This window comes from Metopolophium dirhodum, chromosome 5 (genome assembly GCF_019925205.1).
Source record: "Metopolophium dirhodum isolate CAU chromosome 5, ASM1992520v1, whole genome shotgun sequence".
Classification (NCBI taxonomy): Eukaryota; Metazoa; Arthropoda; class Insecta; order Hemiptera; family Aphididae; genus Metopolophium; species Metopolophium dirhodum.
In genome coordinates, this window is record NC_083564.1 from 4300533 (window position 1) to 4325446 (window position 24914).

At 27.8% G+C, this 24914-nt stretch overlaps 3 protein-coding genes across 7 annotated transcripts; 1 reads left to right on the plus strand and 2 right to left on the minus strand.

The window, feature by feature from the left end:
• Positions 1–1643: 1643 nt before the first annotated feature.
• On the plus strand, positions 1644–14314 carry LOC132944994 (catenin alpha). 2 transcript variants are annotated; one of them, XM_061014585.1, is made up of 18 exons: positions 1644–2099; positions 2169–2358; positions 6524–6690; positions 6810–7019; positions 7086–7271; positions 9046–9249; positions 9355–9384; positions 10859–10974; positions 11046–11163; positions 11243–11492; positions 11558–11758; positions 11841–11992; positions 12295–12364; positions 12512–12576; positions 12683–12864; positions 13166–13406; positions 13488–13610; positions 13670–14314. In XM_061014585.1, exons 1-18 carry the CDS (start codon positions 1998–2000, stop codon positions 13826–13828), a joined length of 2766 nt encoding a protein of 921 aa, XP_060870568.1. In that variant the 5' UTR covers positions 1644–1997; the 3' UTR covers positions 13829–14314. The 2 variants fall into 2 exon arrangements, with proteins under 2 accessions (XP_060870568.1, XP_060870569.1); XM_061014586.1 differs by lacking the exon at positions 9355–9384 and having other exon boundaries at positions 1646–2099.
• On the minus strand, positions 11558–17349 carry LOC132945000 (transcription and mRNA export factor ENY2). 4 transcript variants are annotated; one of them, XM_061014595.1, is made up of 4 exons: positions 16656–17349; positions 16460–16572; positions 15597–15757; positions 14351–15522 (listed from the first exon to the last, which is right to left on the minus strand). In XM_061014595.1, the coding sequence occupies exons 2-4, from the start codon at positions 16495–16497 to the stop codon at positions 15422–15424; spliced, it is 300 nt and encodes a 99-aa protein (XP_060870578.1). In that variant the 5' UTR covers positions 16498–16572; positions 16656–17349; the 3' UTR covers positions 14351–15421. The 4 variants fall into 4 exon arrangements, with proteins under 4 accessions (XP_060870576.1, XP_060870578.1, XP_060870579.1 ...); XM_061014593.1 differs by lacking the exons at positions 14351–15522; positions 16460–16572; positions 16656–17349 and adding exons at positions 11558–12192; positions 15911–16453; XM_061014596.1 differs by lacking the exon at positions 16656–17349 and having other exon boundaries at positions 16460–16649.
• A 2267-nt stretch (positions 17350–19616) lies between these two features.
• LOC132945449 (peptidyl-prolyl cis-trans isomerase FKBP8) lies at positions 19617–23729 on the minus strand. Its single transcript, XM_061015197.1, has 5 exons — positions 22981–23729; positions 22714–22922; positions 21795–21903; positions 20489–20869; positions 19617–20102 (listed from the first exon to the last, which is right to left on the minus strand). Exons 1-5 carry the CDS (start codon positions 23362–23364, stop codon positions 19998–20000), a joined length of 1188 nt encoding a protein of 395 aa, XP_060871180.1. The 5' UTR covers positions 23365–23729; the 3' UTR covers positions 19617–19997.
• Positions 23730–24914: the final 1185 nt, after the last annotated feature.

Consider the following 24914-nt stretch of genomic DNA (forward strand, 5'->3'; position numbering starts at 1 on the left):
CAATGTTCACGATTCTTAGCGAAGACGGTCTGTCGGCCTATATAATATGCCTAAGCATACCTTTTTAAGACAGTATATTGTGATAAAGTTATTAATTTTACTATTAGGCATTATAGTAGGTTAAATTATGTTATTCGTAAAAATTGCATTTGAAAATGTCATTGTGTATTTTTGTGTATAAAAATATATAACTAATAATATACACTTAAAGTTTCATGAAGGTACCCATAAATAATATTTTTATAAATAACAACAAAATCACTAGATCAAATCGATATAACTCGGCTCGGTGTAACTCGATCAATAATTTACTGCTGAATATCATTATTTTACAAATTATAAGTTCAAAAGCTCATAGAAAATTAATGTTCCGTTTAAGTATACTTCAATTTAAGTAATCATTGCTACAATAGCTCCAAAAAAAGTCAAAATATTTCAAAATTGTTTCCATTTATTGAAAATACTATTATAAATATTTTGTGAAATTTTCAAAGGTCTGCGGGTATTAGTTTTTGAGTTACACCAAAACAAAAATTGGTTTTTTTCAAAATTTGTTTTCACATAAAAATTACTTGGAATTTTCACTTTTGACCTCCCAACTATAGATTCACTTTTCTATCAGAAAAGATGGTGATCTCAAAAATTGGAGCATTTTTAATATCCAAAATGTTGCCCGCAGACAGAAAAAAAAACTCATATCGTTGTAAAATCAATGCATTCTTTCGTTCCGCTCAGAATTTAAAATTGAACATCTTATAATTTTTTAACTACAAAATAATTTGCAAATTTTCAAGATTTTGATAAATTCTTTAAATACTTAAATACTTTAATTAAGTATATGGATCTTTAATATTTCAAACCCGCTACTAGGTATAACAACTCGAAAAATGTTATTGACATTTAATAAAAAAAAAAATTAAACAAATTGAAAGTTAAAAATGCTTTATATAACACTTAACGAGTCAAAATATTTTGAAAAATTTATCATATTGTATAGAAAATTATAAAAAAAACATTTAGTGAATATTTTTCATTAGGATTAGGTTGGTAGGTGAAAGGAAAAAAATTGCGTTATGAATTCGACTCTTTTTTCGTGAATTTTCTATAACAGATGAACTAAAATTTATGATTTTTTTAAAAAAAAAACCATTGTGGGATATATTAGCCCCATATCACCCTTGTAATTACGCCACTGACAATATGAGGTGGGGGCTTTTAGCTTTATCGCTTGGCTTGCCTATCTCTACATTTAACTCACATTTATTATTATTTTTTTTTTATTAGTAATAGAACTGAAACATAAAAGTTCCAATTATATACAATATTATAAACGTATATTTGAATTTAAAACAAGAAAAATGCCGCCTATTTAGGGATCTCTTTGGAAGTATATAATCAAAATGGACGACTACAATGAATCATAATAATAATTACTCATCGTTTGTATGGGTATGTCCACTTATCTGCTTTGTGGAAACATGGTAAAAACAAGTAAAAATTGATAGGTGTGTCGGCAGTGATACGAGTTTTGGACCAATCCACGCAACATCCATTTGCTTCGTGTGTTAACTTTTACACTCTACCAATGAGAAGTGGTGAACTAGTGTTTTAGTTGTATTTGATCGGTGGCCATGCGTATCACTGAGTCTCTGACATACCTATCTAGTATCTAATACCTATTTATTCAAGAGTTTAGCAAAACATTTGATTATTCTGTTTCTTTGTATTTTGTTATGACTAATGTTGTAGGTATTGTTATTTAATAATTTCATAATGCTTAAAATGTTTGAATATTTTTACAATTCATAATAGTATGGTATTCGTATTCGATGATATCATCGTGTTGTAGTCAGTTGTTCTGTGTAGTGTAATCCGGTATTCGTCATAACTTGGGTGTTGTCTTCATTAGGGTTTATGCTTACACTCATTTGAAAGTTACAAATAGTTAATAACTATTTTGGCCATTTATACGTTGACATATAACCAAATAATACAACATGACTGATCAGTTCGGTCCCATTACACTAAAATGGGATCCCAAAAATCTAGAGATACGAACTATGTCTGTGGAAAAGACATTAGAACCATTAGTTTTACAAGTAAGTACCTACAGTTATATCAAAATAACTATTTACTAAAAAAATACCTAATATTGGTAACTGTTGCAGGTGACTACTTTAGTGAACACTAAAGGAACTTCACGTAAGAAGAAAGGACGTTCAAAAAGAGCTCATGTTCTAGTTGCTGCTGTCGAAAAAGCTACAGAGAATTTTATTGAAGTAGGAGAACAAATCGCTTTTGAAAATCCTGATATAAAACAAGAAATGTTAGCTGCAGTCGAAGAAGTTCGAAAAACTGGTAAATTTTAAATACCTAAATATTTTCATTCTAGCAGACTTGTTGAATAATCAAATTTAATAATTTTAAAAAAATCGAAGATATCTTATGGCTATAATTAACTTTTATTTAATGGTAGAATGATGTGTAGCAAATCTTCAATTTAGTCTATGTTAGTGATGGAAAGAAAAAGTAATAAGTAACTAAAAATAATTTGAATATTTTCTAGATTTTGATGAATTTTGTCAATATTTGGTTTTAATGTATATAAAAAATATTTGTGCCTATGTATCTTTAACATTTTTGAACTTCCATTAGATAAACTTATAATTATATTTTTACATTAAATTGTCAAGCTTTTTTAGTAGGTAATTTACTATGGTAATAGTAGTATGGCGTTCCTGTATGGCTCTATAATATTCAAGTTTAGTACAGGAAAACTAAAAAAAAAGGTGGATAAGTGGATGTCGCTCTGCTGTACAGTAGGTTATAAGTGGGTCACTGTAATGGATGGTGTTAAATTTGAATTCAATGATATAATATCATTGTATAAAAAAAACGATTCTGAGCGAAAACAGTCAGTCAGCCTATGATATTACCAAGTATATTTGATGATATTATTGTGAATAAAGTAATTTATATATAACCTATTTACGTGGAGCCTTGTTTTAAATTTTCAATCCTTAGCCATAAAAGTTAAACATTTTATACATTTTTAACTACAAAATAATTAATAAATTATAAATTTGATAAATGTTGTCAAAATTTGAACTTTAAATGCTTATCCCCAGGGAAGTGACCTATCACCTATACTCTATAATATCTACACATCAGATATGCCCAAAACAAACCATACTATCCTAGCGACATATGCAGATGATACCGCTATACTAGCATCAAACAAAGACCCAAACATAGCCATCCACGATATACAATACCACTTAAATTTAATCTCCAATTGGACTCAAAAATGGAAAATCAAAATAAACGAAAACAAATCAGTTCAAATAAATTTTTCTCTGAAAAAAAACGAATGCCCACAACTTTTGCTCAATAATTCACCAATCACTATCCAAAATGTAACCAAATACCTCGGAGTTCATCTAGATAAAAGACTTACCTGGGCCCAACACACAAAACACAAAAGAAAACAATCAAACACACGTCTACATCTCCTACGTCCATTATTGTCTCCCTCAATGAATTTAAAAAACAAAATATTAATATACAAGACAATTATTACCCCCCTCTGGTCATATGGTATCCAAATTTGGGGCCAAGCCAAACCATCTAATATAAGACCCATTCAGGCTTTCCAGTCTATTTGTCTTAGACAAATAACTGGAGTCCCATGGTACATGACCAACGACGCACTACACTAAGACCTCCAAATACCAACAGTCAACGATATAGCAACTCGTCACTATAAAAAATTTCACTCCAAACTGCACTCAAACCAAAACCCTCTAATTTCCCGGATGTCCTCTATAACCATCCCCAACAATCCTCCGAGGAGGTTAAAAAGAAAATGGCCAAGAGACGCTCTTGCCTAACGGTTTCCATATTTTGAACATTTGAACCCATCAAATTAATAGGAGGTACTGTTGATGGACGGTTTTCCCCCCTCAAGTTATTCAATCATGCACTAATATTATTACCTATGTTATAAAATTTACTTATTGTACAAACTGTATAGATTGTAAATATCCTAAATAAATAAAAAAAAAAAAAAAAAAAAAAATGCTTATAAAAAAAAATTGTGCCTATGTATTTTTAATATTTTTCAACTGCTATTAGAACGATATATCAGGAGCCTTATATTCAATTTTCACGCTTTTTACCCAACAAAAAATTTTTTATTGATATTTATAGAAAAAAAAACTAAAAAAATTGAGTTATAGTATTCTGAAAGGTTTTATTGTTTAATTTTTTTTAATATTTAAAATGGAAATATATTGTATATAGATACCTATATTTAATGTACCTGTATTAGTTAAGTATGTAACCTACCAAGATAATCTATAGATTATTAAGTACGTACAACGTACGGGTACCGAATTAATAGGCAAGATACATTTCTTAAATTGTAACAAATACCTATACAAAAAGTGCATTGCTAACCATAGTTTGGATTATAATAAGCACTCTCTACCACAGTCGGGCTGATAATGTACACCCGACCATATTGTTATCAATTGTGCATACGTGTGGATTTGTTATAAACTATGGGATTAATATTATGTAGTATATACCTATATTAGGTAGGTATATTAAGTTGTAGCATCTGTGATGGTTACTAAATGCATGGCGACATTTTTAATTTTTATATAATCATGATTTGTTTTTAGTGGGCTATGTGGTGTTTACTGCTCAGTTCCCCTTAATTGTTGAATCATCTTGTAATAAAACCCAATTAATCTGATACATTTTATATTTAGAGTAAGATTGCAGATCTTGGTTTGTTAGTCAATGAACTTAGCGCACATTCAATAGAGAAATAATAGAAAATAATCTGCGAAAAAATAGGCATTTCGCCACAAGAACGAGATATAAGTAAATTAATCGAACAATTTTGTACTGCAAAACAGAAAGTCAATACCACTTATTACCACGATATCTATACCATTTTTTTAAAAAAAGTTCCATAATATGTGAAAAATTGGAACTTCTCTTCTTTACGGGACACTACTTGTTTTGGGAGACGTCAGTTATCAGTATTGTCCGTGTTGCCATTCGCTCGCTGCGCTAGGATAAAAAAATCAAAAATATCTCTTGACTATAGCGTGCAAGGTAATCGCCGTACATCCACACATCATTTTCCCTACCCTTTATATATTAACTTTGAAGTGTCGTAACTTCAAAACTATGCCGAGTGCCAAATTCTGACCACCATCGTTTTCAGTATACTTAACTACATAAATTTTAAAAATAAAAACTATAACAAAAAAAGGTGTCCTGTAAAGTAGAAATATATTGAAAAATTATTTTATAAAAAATTGCCATGATATTCAGGAAGAATGTGTTAATAGTAAGACATTGAATAGTGGTAACTTTTTGAATTTTACTACATTTTGTCATGGAATATTTTTGCCGGGATGTTTTGTCGTAAAACCACTAATAACAGGCTAGAAAGTTTCATTTAAAAATTAATATCAGTAATACCTACCTTATCAAACCATTCGAAATTCGTCTGAAACATATTTGTTGTTATTAAGTGTGTTCATTCAGAGAGGGATAGTAAGACAATTGGTAAATTACCAATTTTATTCCAGTTACCATTCCCATAGTTTATAAGTCCACACCCCGATAACAATTTGGCCGGGTGTACATTATCGGTCTGGTCGTGGTCGGTGTATATCCAGAGCGTAAAAAAATTATTTTATTATAAAATAGTTTTATGAAATTTTTTGAATAATTTTGACATTGCTGTAAAAGGCACGTGACATATGTCTTCAATATTTATAAATTTTTTTTAATTGATATTTTGTTTGACTGATTTTGACATTATGAAATGTAATCTTGTATTATTTAATATTTGTATTAGGTTATTTATTAATTATAATAACATAACATAATTTTATGATTTATAATTTAATTGAAAATACTAAGCGTTCACCCAATACAATAGGTCACGTGATCCGGTAGGTCACATACTTAATAAATACCAATATATGATATTATAATAACATTTTTTAATAGGTAGTATTCTATTTATTTTTATTTTTTTGCACCTAGTACTCTCATAAATTAAATTATTTATGAATTTAAATAAGTATTTTACAATGTGCAATAGTTTATAATAATAACAGTAGCTATTTATTATTATACAATTATAATTTTTATTTTTTTGGTATTGGTAGAATATTTAATTTTTAGATTCTATGCTAAGCTATACATGCCTTCTGAAACTTTTTCTTATAATGTTTCCTCACCATCACAAACACAGATTAATTACTCCATCAGTGAGATAATAAATTAATAAAAGACATAGGTACTTAAATTTTAGCTTAAAACCCATTTAGCAGATAATACATAACTATTTTTTGTATTATATTGGTCGAAGAGAGTGTACATGTTGATGTAGCATCCTTTAATGATTGATAGACTATAATGATTTTCTAATTTTAATACAGTATGAAGTTATGTTTGTAAAAGTTTGTGGCATAATCTTTATTATTATATGTAGGTGATGCTATGAGTATTGCTGCAAGGGAGTTTGCTGAAGATCCTTGTGCTTCAGCTAAACGTAGCAATATGGTAAGAGCGGCCAGAAATCTATTGTCAGCCGTAACACGCCTACTTATACTTGCAGATATGGTTGATGTGCATTTATTATTGAAGTCTTTAAGAGTTGTAAGTATTGTTATCATTATTATTTTACGTAATATTTTATTAAATAACTCATTCAACATATTAAAGATATCAATGTAAATCATATTAAAAATGTACCTATATTTTTAATTTAATTTTAGGTTGAAGATGATTTGGAAAAAGTTAAAAATGCTTCAAGTCAAGCCGAACTTCTTGACAATATTAAAGTTTTTGGTAGAAGTGCGAGTGAACTTATGAGTCAAGCTGCAAAACGACAACAAGAATTAAAGGATCCTCAATTACGCGATGATCTTGCTGCAGCTCGTGCTATTTTAAAAAAACATTCCACAATGCTGTTAACTGCTTCCAAAGTAAAATTTTAGTAATATAATATCCAACTAATGTTAATTTATAAATAACATTAATTTATTCCCAAGGTTTATGTAAGACACCCAGAACTTGCTGCAGCTAAAGCTAATCGTGATTTTGTATTGAAACAAGTGTGTGAAGCTGTAAACACTATAAGTGATGTTGCCCAAGGTCGATCTGCAGCAATGAACGATAATGGAAACCAAATTTATGATGGACCTGGTGAATTGGCTGCTGCACTTGATGATTTTGATGTAATTATGTATTTAGTTCACAATATATTCAGAAGTAATATATTAATAAAATTCCATCATATATTTATTATTATTAAGATGATTGCAAATGGACATAATTTCGCGCCCCATTTTTTTGTCAATTGTACCAATTGAACTAATAAATCATTAACTGATAATTTTTCTCATGCAGTTTATTTAAATCTTCAAAATGTAATTTTAAGATCTCGACATTTCAGAAATTTAAAATATTTATGATAAGTAAAGCGCGGATTTTGAGGTTTTTTATTGCTTAAAATATGATGCTAATATGCTCTAAAAAAAAACCTAAAATAATCTCTAAATATTACTTAAACTTGTAAATATGCAGATAATATTATTTTTTTTTCTTGAATAGTTTAATAAAAACAATGAACAACTTGTATGCACCAGTATCAGATCCAGAGGGGGGAAAGTTAGCATTCCCCCCCCAAAAAAAAAAAATTAGCCCTGGATTAACCACTGGTATGCACCATTCTTTGGTAAAAGATAAATTATTATATTTATTTATTTATTATAAAATCATTCATCAGTTGTCAAATACGATAATCTATGGTACAATCGCGGACTGAGAGTAACAGTATGACCAACATTACAAATTTAATTACAACCAAGTAGATAATTCAATGATTTTTTTATTTTAACATTCTTAAATCAAATTATTTTTTTTGTAGAAAAATCACAACTTGAGAAATTAATAAAATATGTTTTTTTATGAACAATAATTGAATATATTCTAAAATATGACAATAGGCTAAATATTCTATAATTTCCAAAGTGTGCTAAAATATGCCAAATAAATTTTTTTCCTACGAACTCTATGATGGATAAATCGTTTACATTTTTCATCCCCGTAAAGCTGCATGAAGTCAATAAAAATATGTAAAAACCTAAAGATCCGCGCTCTAATGACAATGATTTAAAATAAATAAGTTATTTTAAAGTGTTTTATTCTAAAGAAAATTATTAATTAATGACTTATTCAACTCTGATTCTAGAAGTCTTATCTGATATATAGATCATTTGGTATGATGGGACTATAAGTAAATACTTTTAAAATGTTTTCTCACACTACTGTATGATATAGACATGTGAGTGCTAAATTTATGTATTAGGGTAGATGTGCACACACATCAATTATCACTTATTATACACACATCTACGTATATTTTCAAAAAACATGAACGTGTCGGTTTGAAAAAAATATAAATTTGAATGTGGGAACGAATTTTTAGTGAACGTTCCGAACACTGCCTATAATGAACTCTTTTAAACAAACCATTTGCAATCCGCTTAAAATCGAGATTATAAATTTTAATTTTATGTTATTTATTTATTAAACAATATGAAATAATATGATATTAGATTCTGAGTGGAGCGAGAAAGCTAGTGGTTTTAGAATAAAAAATTATAATATTATAATATTAATTCGACTTACACAATATAATAAATAATAACGATATAAAATATCCAGACAAACTGTCTCCATTCAGAATCGTTTTTCTTATACAATGATATTACATCATTGAATTCAAGTTTAATACAATCCATTATACATTGACCCACTTATAACCTACTGTACAGCTGAGCGACATCGCTTATTTAATTTTTTTCTATCATACCTTAAAACTATTAACTCATTTTGGATTGGATTTTTTGTAAAGTCTTAATACTGATATTTGCCTTATGATATAAAACAATTAGTACAAATATCATTATATTAAAAAAATTTATCTTTTCATGTTATGTATTTTAGGAAAGAATGGTTATGGATCCTCTTGTTTATAATGAAGTACGTACTCGTCCTTCTTTAGAAGAACGACTTGAAAGTATTATTAGTGGAGCTGCATTAATGGCTGATTCTTCGTGTACCCGTGATGAACGTAGAGAAAGAATTGTTGCTGAGTGTAATGCTGTGCGCCAAGCATTGCAGGATTTGCTGTCTGAATATATGTCCAACGTATGTATTTTTACAATAAGTAAATTAATATGAACTTTGTTTTTAAATATTTCATTTAACTTAACATTCCATCAAGAATTATTATTTTTATGTTGGTGTTTGCAGCAATTGCAACTCCAAAGGGTCGGAAAAAGGGTATGGTTTATGGTTTTTGTTAAAAACAAATTGTTCTTCCTTGCACTTAACACTAAAATTTTAGAAATAGACCACAAAATAAATACATTTTGTGTACCCTTTTTTGATTCACTGTTGTGTAAATTTTTTTTAAACTAAATTTGATACTTAAATCACTAATCTGTGTTTTATTAGTAGTTGTACGTATTTAATACAAATTGTCTACAACTTTAAATTCATACTTTCAGTTACTAACACATTAAAATATATTTGAGTGCACGACTACCTATCTTTTTTTTTGTGAGTCAAGTAGAGTTTAATATTTAATACACAATATATTATATTAATGCAAAATACATTGCATAAACAATCATAACATTACCAAACATTAGTGATCAAATGGTCTAATAAATTAATATATTTTTTATGCAACTCTGCCTAAATATATAAAATATACTTATTTTATGACGATAATTATATAATAATTAATCATTCACTATATTAAATTTTGACATGATTGTAAATAAATTTCATTTACTGAGATAATTGTGTTAAACTCTATTTGAGCACTCTTTATGGCACCATAGCAATCCTATAATATACAGTGTGTCTAGAAATTGTAGAATCCATACATTTAGGGATCATATAATATAACATAAAATGATTTAAAATTGCAATAATTTATAATAGTTAACTTAAAGTATAATGTAATAACTTTTTGTTAACTATTATTATATTATGTGATTAGTCATTAGTCATTAGGTACCAATGTACCATTACAAATCTAAGACTTTTTAATGGTGTTTAATGTTTATCTATGTAGAATAGAAAATGTCAGTCAAATTACTTTTAAATAATGATAACTATAAATAACATGTTTTTTAAGGTATCCATTATTAATTATCTATTTCTGATAATGATAATATTAATTTATTAAATTAATATTTTTACATAATAATACCTATTTGAATATACATTTCAATTTATTATCTGCGTATTTACAAGGTTAATATTAACAATTGTATTTTTAAATGATTGTAAAGTTAAAGACTATATATTATTGTATAGTTTTTTTTAAACAATTTAGTCTTGTTTAAATCTTTATATTCCCATCAATTCTTTTTTTTTTTTATATATAATATCAGTTGTACATCTAACAATTGTAACTAATTTGAAGTACAGTGGTTCAAATTTAAAACAATAACCACACCTGTATTACCTTCAAGATTCAATTTCATTCTAATATGTAAATAATTGTGTTGGCACTCAGTAATTCCTGTACTATTTGATGTACTTGAATTTTGTTAATACTTAATGTTATACCGGTGTTTTACTGTCGTTCTATAACAATGTCGCCGACAATGTTCAATTGTATTTTTCAATTTTGCATGAATAAAAAGATCACTGTAAGGCATGCTATTTGAATAATTTAAGATAAATGCTACAATATTAAATTTAGATATTAATTATATACTATAAACATTCCTTTTAATAGATGAGTGTAAAAGAAACTAGTGAAGGATTGGAACGTGCTATTGATCATATGTGTAGAAAAACTAGAGATTTGAGACGACAATTACGTAAAGCTGTTGTAGATCATGTATCTGATAGGTAAAATGAATTCAAAGGAAATGGTTAGTATTTAATTTAGTTAATTAATCTTTTTTTTTATTAAACCACAGCTTCCTAGAAACAAGTGTTCCGTTACTTGTTTTGATTGAAGCAGCCCATTCAGGCGACGAAAAAGAAGTTGAAGAATGTGCTCTTGTATTCACTGAACATGCAAATAAACTTGTTGAAGTAAATTAAACTTTTATGAATGTAAATTGTATGGTTGTAGTATGTATTACTTAATTAATTTTAATGATTTTGTTTTCAGGTTGCTAATCTTGCGTGTAGTATGTCGAACAATGAAGATGGCGTAAAAATGGTACGAACCGCTGCTGCACAAATTGAAAATTTATGTCCTCAAGTCATAAATGCAGCTAGAGTACTTGCTGTTCGACCCCGCTCTAAATTGGCACTTGATAATATGGACGTTTTTAGAGATGCATGGCAAGCACAAGTCAGACTACTAACTGAAGCTGTTGATGATATAACAACAATTGATGACTTCTTAGCTGTTTCTGGTTTGAAATTACTGTTATTAATTATATTTTTAAATTTGTATACACATTTTATTATTCTATTTTAGAAAGTCACATTTTGGAAGATGTGAACAAATGTGTTCTCGCATTACAAGAAGGATCAGCTGATCCATTAGATAGAACTGCTGGAGCAATTAGAGGCCGTTCAGCTAGAGTTTGTAATGTAGTAGCTGCTGAAATGGATAATTATGAACCGGGAATATATACTGAGCGTGTGTTAGAAGCAATTAAAGTATTACGTGATCAAGGTAAATGCAAAGCAACAATTAATTATAATTTCAAAGCAATAAAAGATAAAATAATGAATCATTTTTTGTTAATTCAATTTAGTTATGCCTAACTTTGCTCAACGTGTTGAGTTAGCGGTTGATGCCTTGTCAACCAATCCTCCTAAAGAAGTAGATGAAAATGATTTTATTGATGCTTCTAGACTTGTTTATGATGGTGTAAGAGAGATTCGTCGAGCTGTTCTCATGAATAGGGTATAAAATTTACTTAATTTTTCAATGTAACAAATTGATATTATTTGGCTTGATGTGGCGCGGTCTGCACACTCAACTGCAGAAATGTTCCGAGTGTACTTTTCGGCCAGTGTTGCTAGCTCCCGGTTGATCGACCACCCGGGATTTTTAGCTACAAATCTTTGACACACATACGTATTTCAACCTACTGCTCCTTCCCCCTACAAACAAAAAAACAGCCTTAATGATCATAGTTTCTAGGCTTAAACTCAATAAAAAAAAAGTAAATAAATGATTAATAATTAATAGTTTAAATATTATAGACTGATGAAGAATTAGACCCTGAAGATATAGAGTTTGATGAACATTATACAATTGATACACGAAGCCGATGTAAGTATTGTAATCTAGGTTAAGAAAAATTCTTAAGATACATTTTTCTTTGAATTATGTTTTGAGTACAATCATAAAATGTTGATCTACTCATTTTAATTAAAGTATTCATAACACTTCAATAATACATGTTAAATAATTTTATAGCAAGTGCTCATACTGGAGAACCTTTGGATGAGTACCCAGATATTAGTGGAATTACTACAGCACGTGTATGTATTGACAATATTTATTATTTATTGTTAATAACAGTAATATTTTGAAATATATTTAGTGAAATTGTTAATTTATTCGTTTTTATTAATGATGTACTAACAGGAAGCTATGAGAAAAATGACAGAAGAAGATAAACAAAAAATTGCTCAACAAGTTGAATTCTTTAGGAGTGAAAAGCTTAAGTTTGACCGTGAGGTAGCCAAATGGGATGATACAGGAAATGATATTATTGTTCTTGCCAAACACATGTGTATGATTATGATGGAAATGACAGATTTTACCCGGTATATAATTAAAAATATTTTATAACTTATAATTTAATATTCACTAGTAATAATAAAATTACATAAGCTTGATTTTTAACCTGCTCCAATAGTACTACTAATATATCTAATAATCGTGCCTATATTTTATATTATTTTTTGTCACTAACCATTTTAAACTTAAATAATTAAATAATATTATAGAAATAGAAAAAAATATGATTTATTTGACGGAGCATACACAGGTTGCAGAGCATAAATATATTGTAGCAGTAAAAAGGTTATATAACATTAATTTTGATAATAAATTATATTTTTTAAGTGGCCGTGGACCATTGAAAACTACTATGGATGTTATTAATGCAGCTAAGAAAATTTCAGAAGCTGGAACAAAGTTAGATAAGCTTACTAGACAAATTGCTGACCAATGTCCAGAATCATCTACCAAAAAAGATTTATTAGCTTATTTACAACGTATTGCTTTGTATTGTCATCAGCTGAACATCACTTCTAAAGTTAAAGCTGATGTGCAAAATATAAGTGGTGAACTAATTGTTTCTGGGGTATGATATTTTTATTTTATTATATAAATGTCAAATAAATTACTTTCCCACAGTAAAACAAACTAATAATATAACTTTTAGTTGGACAGTGCCACGTCTCTAATTCAAGCTGCAAAAAATTTAATGAATGCTGTTGTATTAACCGTCAAGTCCTCATATGTGGCCAGTACAAAATACCCCAGACAAGGAGCAGATCTCCAAAAAGTAATTATTTTATTTTATAAAGAAAAATAGTTAATTTTTAATGTTATTTATTTCCATAGCTTGTTGTGTGGAAAATGAAAGCTCCTGAAAAGAAACCACTTGTTAGACCTGAAAAACCTGAAGAAGTTAGAGCTAAAGTACGAAAAGGCTCTCAAAAGAAAGTACAAAACCCAATAAAGGCTTTAAGTGAATTCCAAAGTCCTACAGAATCTGTTTAAAATGTATAATAATTATTAATTGCTATTTAGATGTTTAGCTAATAATTTGAAAAATAAGTATATTTACTTGTACATTTATCAATAAAAGTAAATGCCAAATAATACTAGATTAATTAAAGGTAAACATTAAATATTGTTTGTATATTATTGAGAAAAAAAAATATTCAAATTTATTATTTTATATACATGGTTTTGTTGCCAAATTAATGAATGACAAAATATACTTGATAATGTTGGCTAAAAAAAATTCTTGAATATAATCTTAATGGATAATTAGTTTGTTATTAATCATTATTATAATCATATAAAGTTTTATATTATAATCAACCTTTTTTGTATTTTTAAAATTAGTTTCTCATTTACCAAATAGTTGGGTAATAATATATTCTACAGTATTATTAATTATTATTTATACAGTCCTAGAAATTACTTTTAGCATTAATATTAAATAAATTTATACAAAAAAAATAAAATAACTATTTATTATATTCTTGCGTCTGGTAGGATCTTTTTTTTGATAATTTATCTGTAGATCCTGAATATTAAGCTTAATGCTTAGTACATTTTTGATATCATATTTTATTAAATTATGTTTTTAATACAAAAATAAAAATAAATATATCTACCAAATATTAGTTGTATTTTTCAAATTACCCATTCTCTTAAAGTCTTATAGATCCTTTTTGCAGTAGGGGACCTTTCAGATTCTTGGTTTTGAATTTTTAGTGTAAATTTAAACGTATCGGCTTACAATGGTTTTTTTTGTAGCAGTAGAACTAATTTAATTGGGGGTAATTTACTTTGGGGTGGTTTCGGGTAGCAAACTAGGAAGTTTTTTTATTTAGTACATGTCAAGTGTACGCCCAAGTATACCTTGTCATTGAATAGGTCATTGTAATGGATGGGTTAAATTTGTGAGATCTAACTTGCACAGCAGTTGGTCAATTATCATTAAGCAAATACAGTAGGTTCATTTCAGTTATCAAATCATATGGCAGTCATAAACTAAAAATATGCTTACGGTACAGGTTTGTTATATCCCCACCCGGGAATAAACTTTATAGCCCCATTATTATTGTTTCATATATTGTTAAAATGTATTTTAAAGATTTGTGCTAAAACAATAAGTGTATACACGTTATTAATGCTTGAAACTTTTTATTTTTATATTTATAAATGGGCTTAGCCCAATGGTACAATTAACATATAACATATAATTTTTATATTAATATATCATAATAATTAAACTAATTAAAAAATCAATTATTATCACTTAATTACTTATGTTATACATATTAAAAAATGATTTACTATCACTTATATACTATTTATTATTATTATTATTTATTTTTTGGTCTGTTTATTTTAATATATTATTTATTATTATGGTTGGTAGTGAGTTAACAAATCTTGTGTAGCAGCACTATAAAGTTTTCACACCTGGGCAGGATATAATAAACCAGTACCTTACTTACTTCATTTAACTCTATTTATAAAAATTATGATTTGTTTCATTTTAAGATAAATTAATTATTTTAATAAAAATGAAATTGTTATTTTTCTATAAGTACAAATTAGAGCAAGATTTGTATGTTAAGATTCACTATCCGTTTCATCAAAATATCCAGCTGTTTGTAGTAATTTATTTTGTACTTTTACTTTTAATTCTCTTTTGATTGTATCTGGTAACATCCCTATAATAGTAATCGGTGACAAGTAATTGGTTCATTAATTGATCAACGTATTTTGTTATTATTAAATATCATACTTCTAGCATCTGGGGCAACATCATTGAATAAGTCGTCTTCAGTGATAGATTGAACTGTTTGTCCTTTAGATAAACGATCCTTTAACTTTTCTTTGCATAACATGGTCACCTCATCCATCCAACCACATTCAACCAGTCTTCGACATACTAATGACTTGAAACTGTAATAGTTAAATTAATAGATAAAATACAAATCAAAAAATAAAATATATCTGTTTGTTATCTATTTAGTACTAATCTAAATATAAATTTAAAAATCTAAAATTATTTTTTATTAAAATGGTAGAAGCATTTAAATATTAATTATTATTAACCCTTTAACTGTTTCGTCTGTTTTTATAACACATGATGAAAATTGAAATTGTTTGATACCTGCAACATCTAATGTTATGTTATTATACTTATGAAGATATTTTATATTATTCATTTTGAACTATAACTTGGCCCCACAAATAAAACTTTATTGATATTCATAGAAAAAAAAGGTGTGTAAGTGGATGTTGCTCTGCTGTACAGTAGGTTACAAGTGGGTCACTTTAATGGATGGTGTTAAATTATTTTCTGGGTTTTTTTGTTACCAGGAAGTTGTAAGCCCACTGTTTAATGCGCTTTTGGTGCTATGCAATTTTGTGAGACAAAAATTTAAATATGGGGCCCCAAAATTTGACTTGCACCTAGGCCCCTTTTTTTCTCTAGTTGCGCCACTAATTGCCAACCTACTTAAACCTACTTTGTTAATGAATTTAATCATCAAAAACAGAAAGGTATAATTAATTTTCTTCATCTATACAAACATTGTTTCGTTTTGAGACATTGTGCATGTAGTTATACAATGTTATTATTAATAAAACAGTTATAATTACTTTTCTTCTTCTACAAACGTCACTTCGTTTTGAGACATTGTGCAGGTGTACTAGGTAGGTATTATATGTTATTGTAAGAGAATAACAAATAAGCATTCGTTTAAGTTTGATATCTGTTTTCATTAAACATGTTACATCCAAATAAATTAGTTAACACTACTATAGAAATACATATTAAACCTATTCTTATACTTACTATATATTTATTCTTAATATCTATAGAATATAAATATTAGATAACAGTACTATTTAGATATTCCACATTTTAATATGCCTATGATTCACGAGTACCTATGCAAGGTATTTGGAGTATTTTTAATTACGGACAATAATAATGGGCCACGAGTTTTAAATAAAACGAATATAACGAAACTATGACAAAATTAAAAATATAAATTACGATATTGAACTTTTAAGTTTGAACAGAAGAGAATAAAGATACAATTAAAATTTAACTTGATGTCTGATGAGTTTATACTTTATGACAGTTAGATTTTACATGATGTTATTTTATCATGATATTTTATATAATGTCATATGGACCAGACAGTGGTAGTGAGTTTTGTTCATAGATAATATTATATTATCTATGGTTTTGTTACTTATCTAGTTATCTGCAGATATAATATACTAATTACTAATTAGTATAATATATCTGTGGTTATTTATGATTATGTCCACTATCGCGATTTAAGGTTACTCAACTGCCCTATGCCCACGTGCACAATTTAATAATTATATATAACAAAAGTGTTGCGCACGAATCAAGATATACAGGACACCGAACGCATAGATTAGTATATACACAGAACAAAGTTTGTTCCGTGGTATATATGACCGAAGACCGAACGAGCGTAAGATAACTGTCAACTGAACCTTCTCAGTTCTCATTGTCGGCCGTGGTTTGGAATGAACAACTAGCGCTTTATATGATTGTCGATTGTTCTGTGTTAACCGGGAGAATAAGGAACTAAGTATAAAGAGCAAGTTGTCAAGTCAAACACTCAAACCTTAGACCATAATATATGATCATATACCCTATAATATCATAGTAAAATAAATACATTATTTGTTTTACTATGCCCTAGATCACGGCTTTAGATAGAATCTATCTAAAGCCGTGCCCTATATAACCTAAGTGTCAAACAGTGAGAAGCGGACTCAGAAAAACATTGATAAGACCTTTCCGTTCCGTATTGGGAACCATGATTAATGATATACCCATGGCTAAAAATGTTTATTATAACCCTATATCTTTAATCGTGTTGGGAACTGGGAAGACAGATTTAGGGTAGTGATGGGCGATTCAGGTCGGTGAATCGATTTAAATCGGAATGAAAAAAATCAATTCAAAAAAAATCGTTGCCCAAAAAATCGATTTTTTGGAGAATCGATTCTTAAAATAACGATTTTTAAATCACTAGAATAAACTAGATTGTGCTTTTTGACATATTCAGATGTTCTAGCTCTCGTCTCCCTTCACCCTTGTGACGCCCGGGTTCATATTGATTCATATATAAAGGTTTTCTGTACTTTTTAATTACAGAGCGAGTACTCCCTACCTTAGTTCCTCTTGATTTCGGAGAGAGTAAACCACTGTGAGTGCTGTAGTCCTATAGGGCCTACTCCAAAGCAACGGGAACTCGCCACTTCAATGGACAGTTGGTCCAGTTGGTCACAGGGGGGAGGAGATACGCCTTAGTTTTTTATTTTTTTTAAATTTTATTGAATAAATTACCAAATTTAAAATGTTTTAATTTAACATAATATATAATAATGTATATTATAATATATTGCCCACATAAAACATCCATTCAGAAATACAAATACTTGCCATGTGCAATAATTTTCAAATACTTGGTAATTAAACACTTATCTATATATATATAAAAAGACTTGTCCTGGGTGATTCATCATCGCCTAGCCGGAACTGCTGAAGCTATGGATATGAAATTTTCAGTAAATGTACTTATTACTATGTATAGGCGCACTAAGAAAGGATTTTTCGAAATTCGCATTTTAAATAGCTGCTCAAACAGGGAGATTGAGGTTCAAGATGGAAATTGGAAATTTTATTTTTATTTATTAATAGTTGCCATTGGTTACACTCTACAGTAGAAATTAGTAATTATTTATTATTGGTTGCCATTGGTTATTCGGGCGGATCAGGTACAAGCTGGCATCAATTCGAATTATATTATAATATCAAAATTAACTTGGTATAACTTCGATAATTTAGAGTTAAATCCTACACTTACGTACAAACAGCACTGGGTCCGCGAACTACCACAGGTAAATTGCCTACCTGACAATATACTGCTGCGAATCAGAATTTTTATTCCAGGAAACAGAAAGATAAGATACATTTCGAACACCATACACCGAATATTAAATAACGAATTGAACAAAGTTTGAGTCATATAGAGTTGGTACATTTAACGGGCAACGAAGTGCACGGGATCAGCTAGTTGTTAATAAAATCGGAAATGCCGATTCTTATCAAATCGAATCGGTCCGTCCAAGAATCGATTCGAAAAATCGATTTTTTTAGCACATCACTAATTTAGGGCCGTTTTTACAAATATGTTCAGTAAAGTGACTTTACACAATATAATATTATCTATGACTACCGGACATTGTAAGAACGGCCCTAACACTGGGAGCGCTGTCGACGCCTATTGGTTGGGCAGGTTCTAATTTCATCTATTCTGTGACATAACTATATTATTTATATTATATAATATTAGTGTTTTAAAATTGTAAATGGTTTGTGCATTTTAAAATACTCATAACTTTCTTTAAATTTAAAATCTTAAAAAAACCTATGATGTTCACTAGATAATAATCTTACCTTTATAATGTTATAAATGTTATAAGAAATCAATTCACTCTAAATTTTAAACCAACAAAGCTAAACGTTATCATCTGAGCGTAGAATTTGCTTTGTTATGTGTTTGTAAGACAGAGAGAACACATGCGGGTGTGGCACTCTCTTAACACAGTGGACAGTTATATCGAGCACCATAATGATGTAGCATACTTGAATATCAATTCAATATTTATATAATAATTTTGCACCAGATTTTGAGGTACCTAATGATAAAAACTTGTAGTTAAAATCAAAAACTTTCCAATTTGACTAAAAAAACAAAGAGAATCTTTTTTTTCTACCCTGTACAGGTATAAATATTTATTTTTTCAATAAATTATACAATACAGTAATGAGTAAATCATATTTTAATGACCTATTTAATAAATATATACAAAAACAACCATACCAAAAAAGTACCAAAATAATATAGTAAATTAATATGTATAAACACAAGAAAAACAAAAATAAAAATGCATAAAAACATACAATTCATAACATATTTCATAACTGGCAACTAATTTTTTTTTTTAAATGTAGTTTTGAATTAAGTTTGAAGATATTTGCAGTCAAATAGAATCACAATGAACTGTATAGAATGTTTTAATTGTTGAATGTAAAAGAAATAATGAATATACTTTAAAAAACATAAAAAAAAAACTATGATTGCTATTGAAAACTAAATTTGCTGAAAGGAAAGTTGTTGTTAAGGTAACAGTATCCACAAATTACTGCTAATCCGGCAACAAGCCCACTGATTATAAATGTTGTGTTCTAAAACAAGACACAAATCCAATTTATTTAACTAATTTCTAAGTCTAATAACAATATACTAAATACAATAATATTTTTTTCCCCAAAAATCAAGTTGGATTATGAAGTTGGTGATAATAAAATGTAACCATGTTTTTTTAGACTATTGACTACCACGTGCGCAAATTATTTTTACTGGTTTCAAAAATAAACAAGTGTGGGAAACTGGTTGTTGGGAAAAGACGTGAATATTAATTATATTTTTATGTAGCTCTACAGGCTAACAAAATATTTGCGCACACCAATAATAATTTTTTTCCAAAAAAATGTATTACTAATAGGTATTATAATGGGTAAGTAGGGTAACTTGTTGAAAAAGAAAGTTTAAAAATAATGTAACATTATACCGTATTTTTGTCGTCTTTTGCTGATTTTTCATTAACATCTTTTTGTCCCAACATCTTTTTATACAATTCTCTTTCTTGCACTCGCTCTTTGATTAATGCTGCTTTAACATTGCTTAAAATGCTTTGGACAGTTTTATTATTTGGATTTATTTGCAATGCTTTTTCAAGCTCACGAGCGGCTGCTATATTTTGTCCTTTTAAAGCTAGTACTTTACCCTTACGCATAATTGCTTTTTCATTATGAGGTTCAACATTGAGTACACTGTCCAATGTACTTAAAGCTAAATCTAAACTATTCATAGACATGTGCACAGCTGCCATGTTGTTTAATGTCTTAACGCGTTCACTTAGAATATCTTTATGTTCTGAATCTGAACCAATCTAAAAAAATTTTAATTAAAGAATAATGTAAATATTTTGTGATTTTTAGTTCATATGTTTAACTGTATAAGCATATATTATAAATTATACAAAACGATTAATCATAAATGTCTAAATTTGTATGAACAACTACACATAATATTTGAGGTAAATAATAAATAATAACAAATATTATTGATGAATTAGTTATGATTATGCTGGTGCAGGTTGTATTCATTCCATTAACCGATTAATTTTTTCTCTATTCCTTCTCTCAGCAGTTTTAATCCATAGATTGGTTTGCAACCATTTTCCACATGTTTCCATGGTTTTTATTAATTATCTCAACTACTGTTTTTAATATTAACTATGGATTCCCCGTGGCCCCGTGCATGCCACAGTTAACTCATTTGATTCTTCTCATTCAAATTTAATAATCAATTAAATTTTAGGTATTGAAAAAAATTCTGTTGTTTCCTTTTGTATATTTTTCTCTATTTACCAGTTTGAGAATCGCTGCAAGGCCAAAAAATATTTCCAAACATTTTTTCTTGATTACTTCCTACTTTACCTTAAAGAAACCTTACCCTTAGGTCTAGGAGACACTATGAAGATATAATTTCATTCATAATTTACAAAATCTTAATAAAATAGCAATAATTGTTTAATGATAAATATTTGTAGAGAATTGAAAATAAGTAAAAATTAAACATTCAAAATAAACTATATTATTATACCCATTCATGATATAATTAATATTAATTGAATTTATAAAAATGGAAAACCAAATCGATATTCACTTTTTAAAAATATAGGAACTTAACTACGAATATTATGATTAAATTTGTTTAAAATGTATATAAAAAAATATGATTAAAATATTGTGATTTATGAACTTCAATAAATTTCATAATTATTACTAAATTAATAAGATTATTATATTTACTATATCTCCTGGTCCGCCAAAATATTGAAGAGCTTTGCGATACACATGTAAAGCCATAGTGTTTTCATTACGTGCATACCACCAGTTTCCTTTATCTTTTTTTTTGAGCCTATAACAAAACAAAATAAACTTAAAATTACCTTACAATTTTTAATTTTAAACGAAAATCAATAGGTAGATGTTAGTCCAGTTTCTTCTCCCCTCCCTGCACACAACAGTGATATAACTGGTCTATATCTACTATCTAGTATATAATATATCTTTATATCTTCTAACCTAACTCCAACATGGCACCATGTATTATGAATTATGACTATTTTAAACTTAAATTAGTTTTTCAAAACTCCTACCATTATTATGTAGGCAATAAAATATGTGAAAAATCACATGTTGCCCACGCATTTTTTTAGTTATATTTTGTTTTAATCAATAGTTAAAAATTCAATATTTTTGAAAATTTTGAACAATTTCATATAGTATTTATCTTAATATTTGTACTTAAAGGATTTTATATTTAAATTGTACAATAATTATTTTTTAGATGCATGAAAGGTTAGATATCATAATCTAATATAATGGGTACATTGACAATTTTTTATAACTAGTGGATTAGACTGTTTTTTTGTTTAATTCAGTATTTAGTATTTACCTAATTATTTATCAATGTAGTTTTATTAATATAAGTTTATAAATCATAGAAAAAAAGTGTTTTTAATGGGAAAATAATAAAATATGAATTAAAATGTTGAAATATATAATTAATCTAGATTTTAAAACAATATTATAAAGTGTAATAGTTCTAGTCTATATATAATCGTAGATTAATAATGTATGATCAACCAAAACACTAATTTTGTACACATAATTTTTAATTATATGATAGTTAAGTTCAATAATAATTAGATATAAATGTACAAACCCAATATTAAGCCTTTCAATTGGAGTAAGGTCATCTGGAAGTATTTCTGGTTTTACAGTTACTAGTTCTACAGTATAAACTAATCTAGCTCCACCCAGAACCTTTGGATTCAATCCCTTTTCACCATAACCAAATCGTGATGCTATTTTCAACTCAGCTATTTCACCTACATTCATTAAGCTTAAAGCTAAATCAACACCTTGAATAACCTAAATAAAACACAATCATTGTTTAAAAATATTGAATGCACGTTTTTATATATATTACCTCACAATCACCAAGAGTGATTTCAAAATTTTCTTCCTTTTCAAATATATCATCGTTATCTTCTAGACGACCAACTAAATTTATCACAATTTGTTCACCTTTCATTGGTCGTTCATCAAGAGCTCCTTCTTTAATGATTTTTTTCAATAAATCCCCAGAACCTAAAATATCTTGATAAGTTTGTTCCTTTGGTTCACTTCCTTCAGTCACTGGTTGAGAAGGAAAATCTTCATTATTTTGTTCACTATCTAATTTAATATCATTAGAACTAATCGGAGATTCCAAAGAAGTGCCTTGTTCCGCAGTTATAAAATCGGAAATTTTGGAAGTCACGTTTGGTGGAATGGTATTATTCTGATTTAGATTTAATTCCATGTCGTCCATTTTAAAATAATTTTTTAAGTAGTGTTTGGATATACAAGATCAAGAGTAACACAAATGTAATTAAATTATTTACAGACTACAGGAATAAATTACTAAATAAAACAATTATTAATTTGAACAAATTTCAAAATGGTGTATATACAATAGTCAAATAAAGTGAATAGTAAATACAGATTACTGAAAAGCACGATCAAAGATAAACTGTAAAGTTATATTTTTTTTAGTTTAAGATTTTATTTTACTTTACTGTTTTTCAATTTTCAAGCATACTGCATGTCTGCATAGATTATATGGACTATAAGTATAGAGTAAAGACTATTGACTTGTAAGTTGTGCTTGTGACCATGATATCATGGTTGTAACTATATAGGTATATTATGATTATCAGGATCCGGAAAAAAACTGATAACAAAATTCATTATCACCGTGAAAAATATGTTCATGTCAAGGTGTATTGATAAGGTGTCGTCACTTGTTTGAAAATTTTACCACAGATTATATGAAATATAATTCATATAATCTGTGATTTTACTACAGATAGTCGTCACCACCAGGAACGCTGCATGTCCTAAAGTGGCCGATAAACCCACATACCTATAAAAGATAGGTCTATGCGATAAACGAACAGTATTGTACACCAAAGCTATAGGATATTGAAAATATATTATGATTTAAGGAACAAAATTCAAAATTTTTCATTGCATAATGACTTGTATGTTTTAAAATTTTTTATATGCATGTATTTAAATACTTTCTTTTTTATCAAATACAATTATTAATATTATTAAATATTGTTATTTTTAAATTTCCTATTAAAAAAAATATATATTAAAAATGTGAGAGTTAATTCACTAAATTATCATACATAATGCTTTCAAAGTGTTACAATTAACAAATCATAATTATTAATTAATAAGCTGATTTAAAATACAATTCATAATATGTTGATATTGATTAATATACTAGTATTAGTAGTATTCATATTACCTGTGTTACCAAAATGCATGTATTTTGAATACCTTTTTATGGGCATTTATTACTCAGTTGTACCTATCACCATTGGTTATATTATATATTATAAAATCAATGCTATTACCTATATATTATTAACCGAGATCCTGTGGATAGAAACATATCTATATGCTAAATGGTTGATAGATTTATATGGTCATCCTAGTTCTTATTTTCTTTAGACTTTAAGCGTTTATAGAAAAAGTTTAAATACCTAAATTGTAATATTATTATTAATATTTTTCAAAAGTATATTGAAACATTAATTTACTATACATTTTAATAATTTATCTGTGTGAAATAGTACATGTAATTTTAGTATATACGTAATTTAGAAAAAACAATTAATAATTTTGATTAAGAGGGCCTTGACAGTTTTACATTAAATTTAAGGAGCCTCATGACAAATTTGAGAAGCACTGTACTAGATTATATTGTAGAATATCTATAAATATATATAACTAGCTGTCCCGGTAAAAGATCATGTTTGTAATGTTGCATTTCAATTCAAAAACTTCATATACATTTTTCACTGTTTA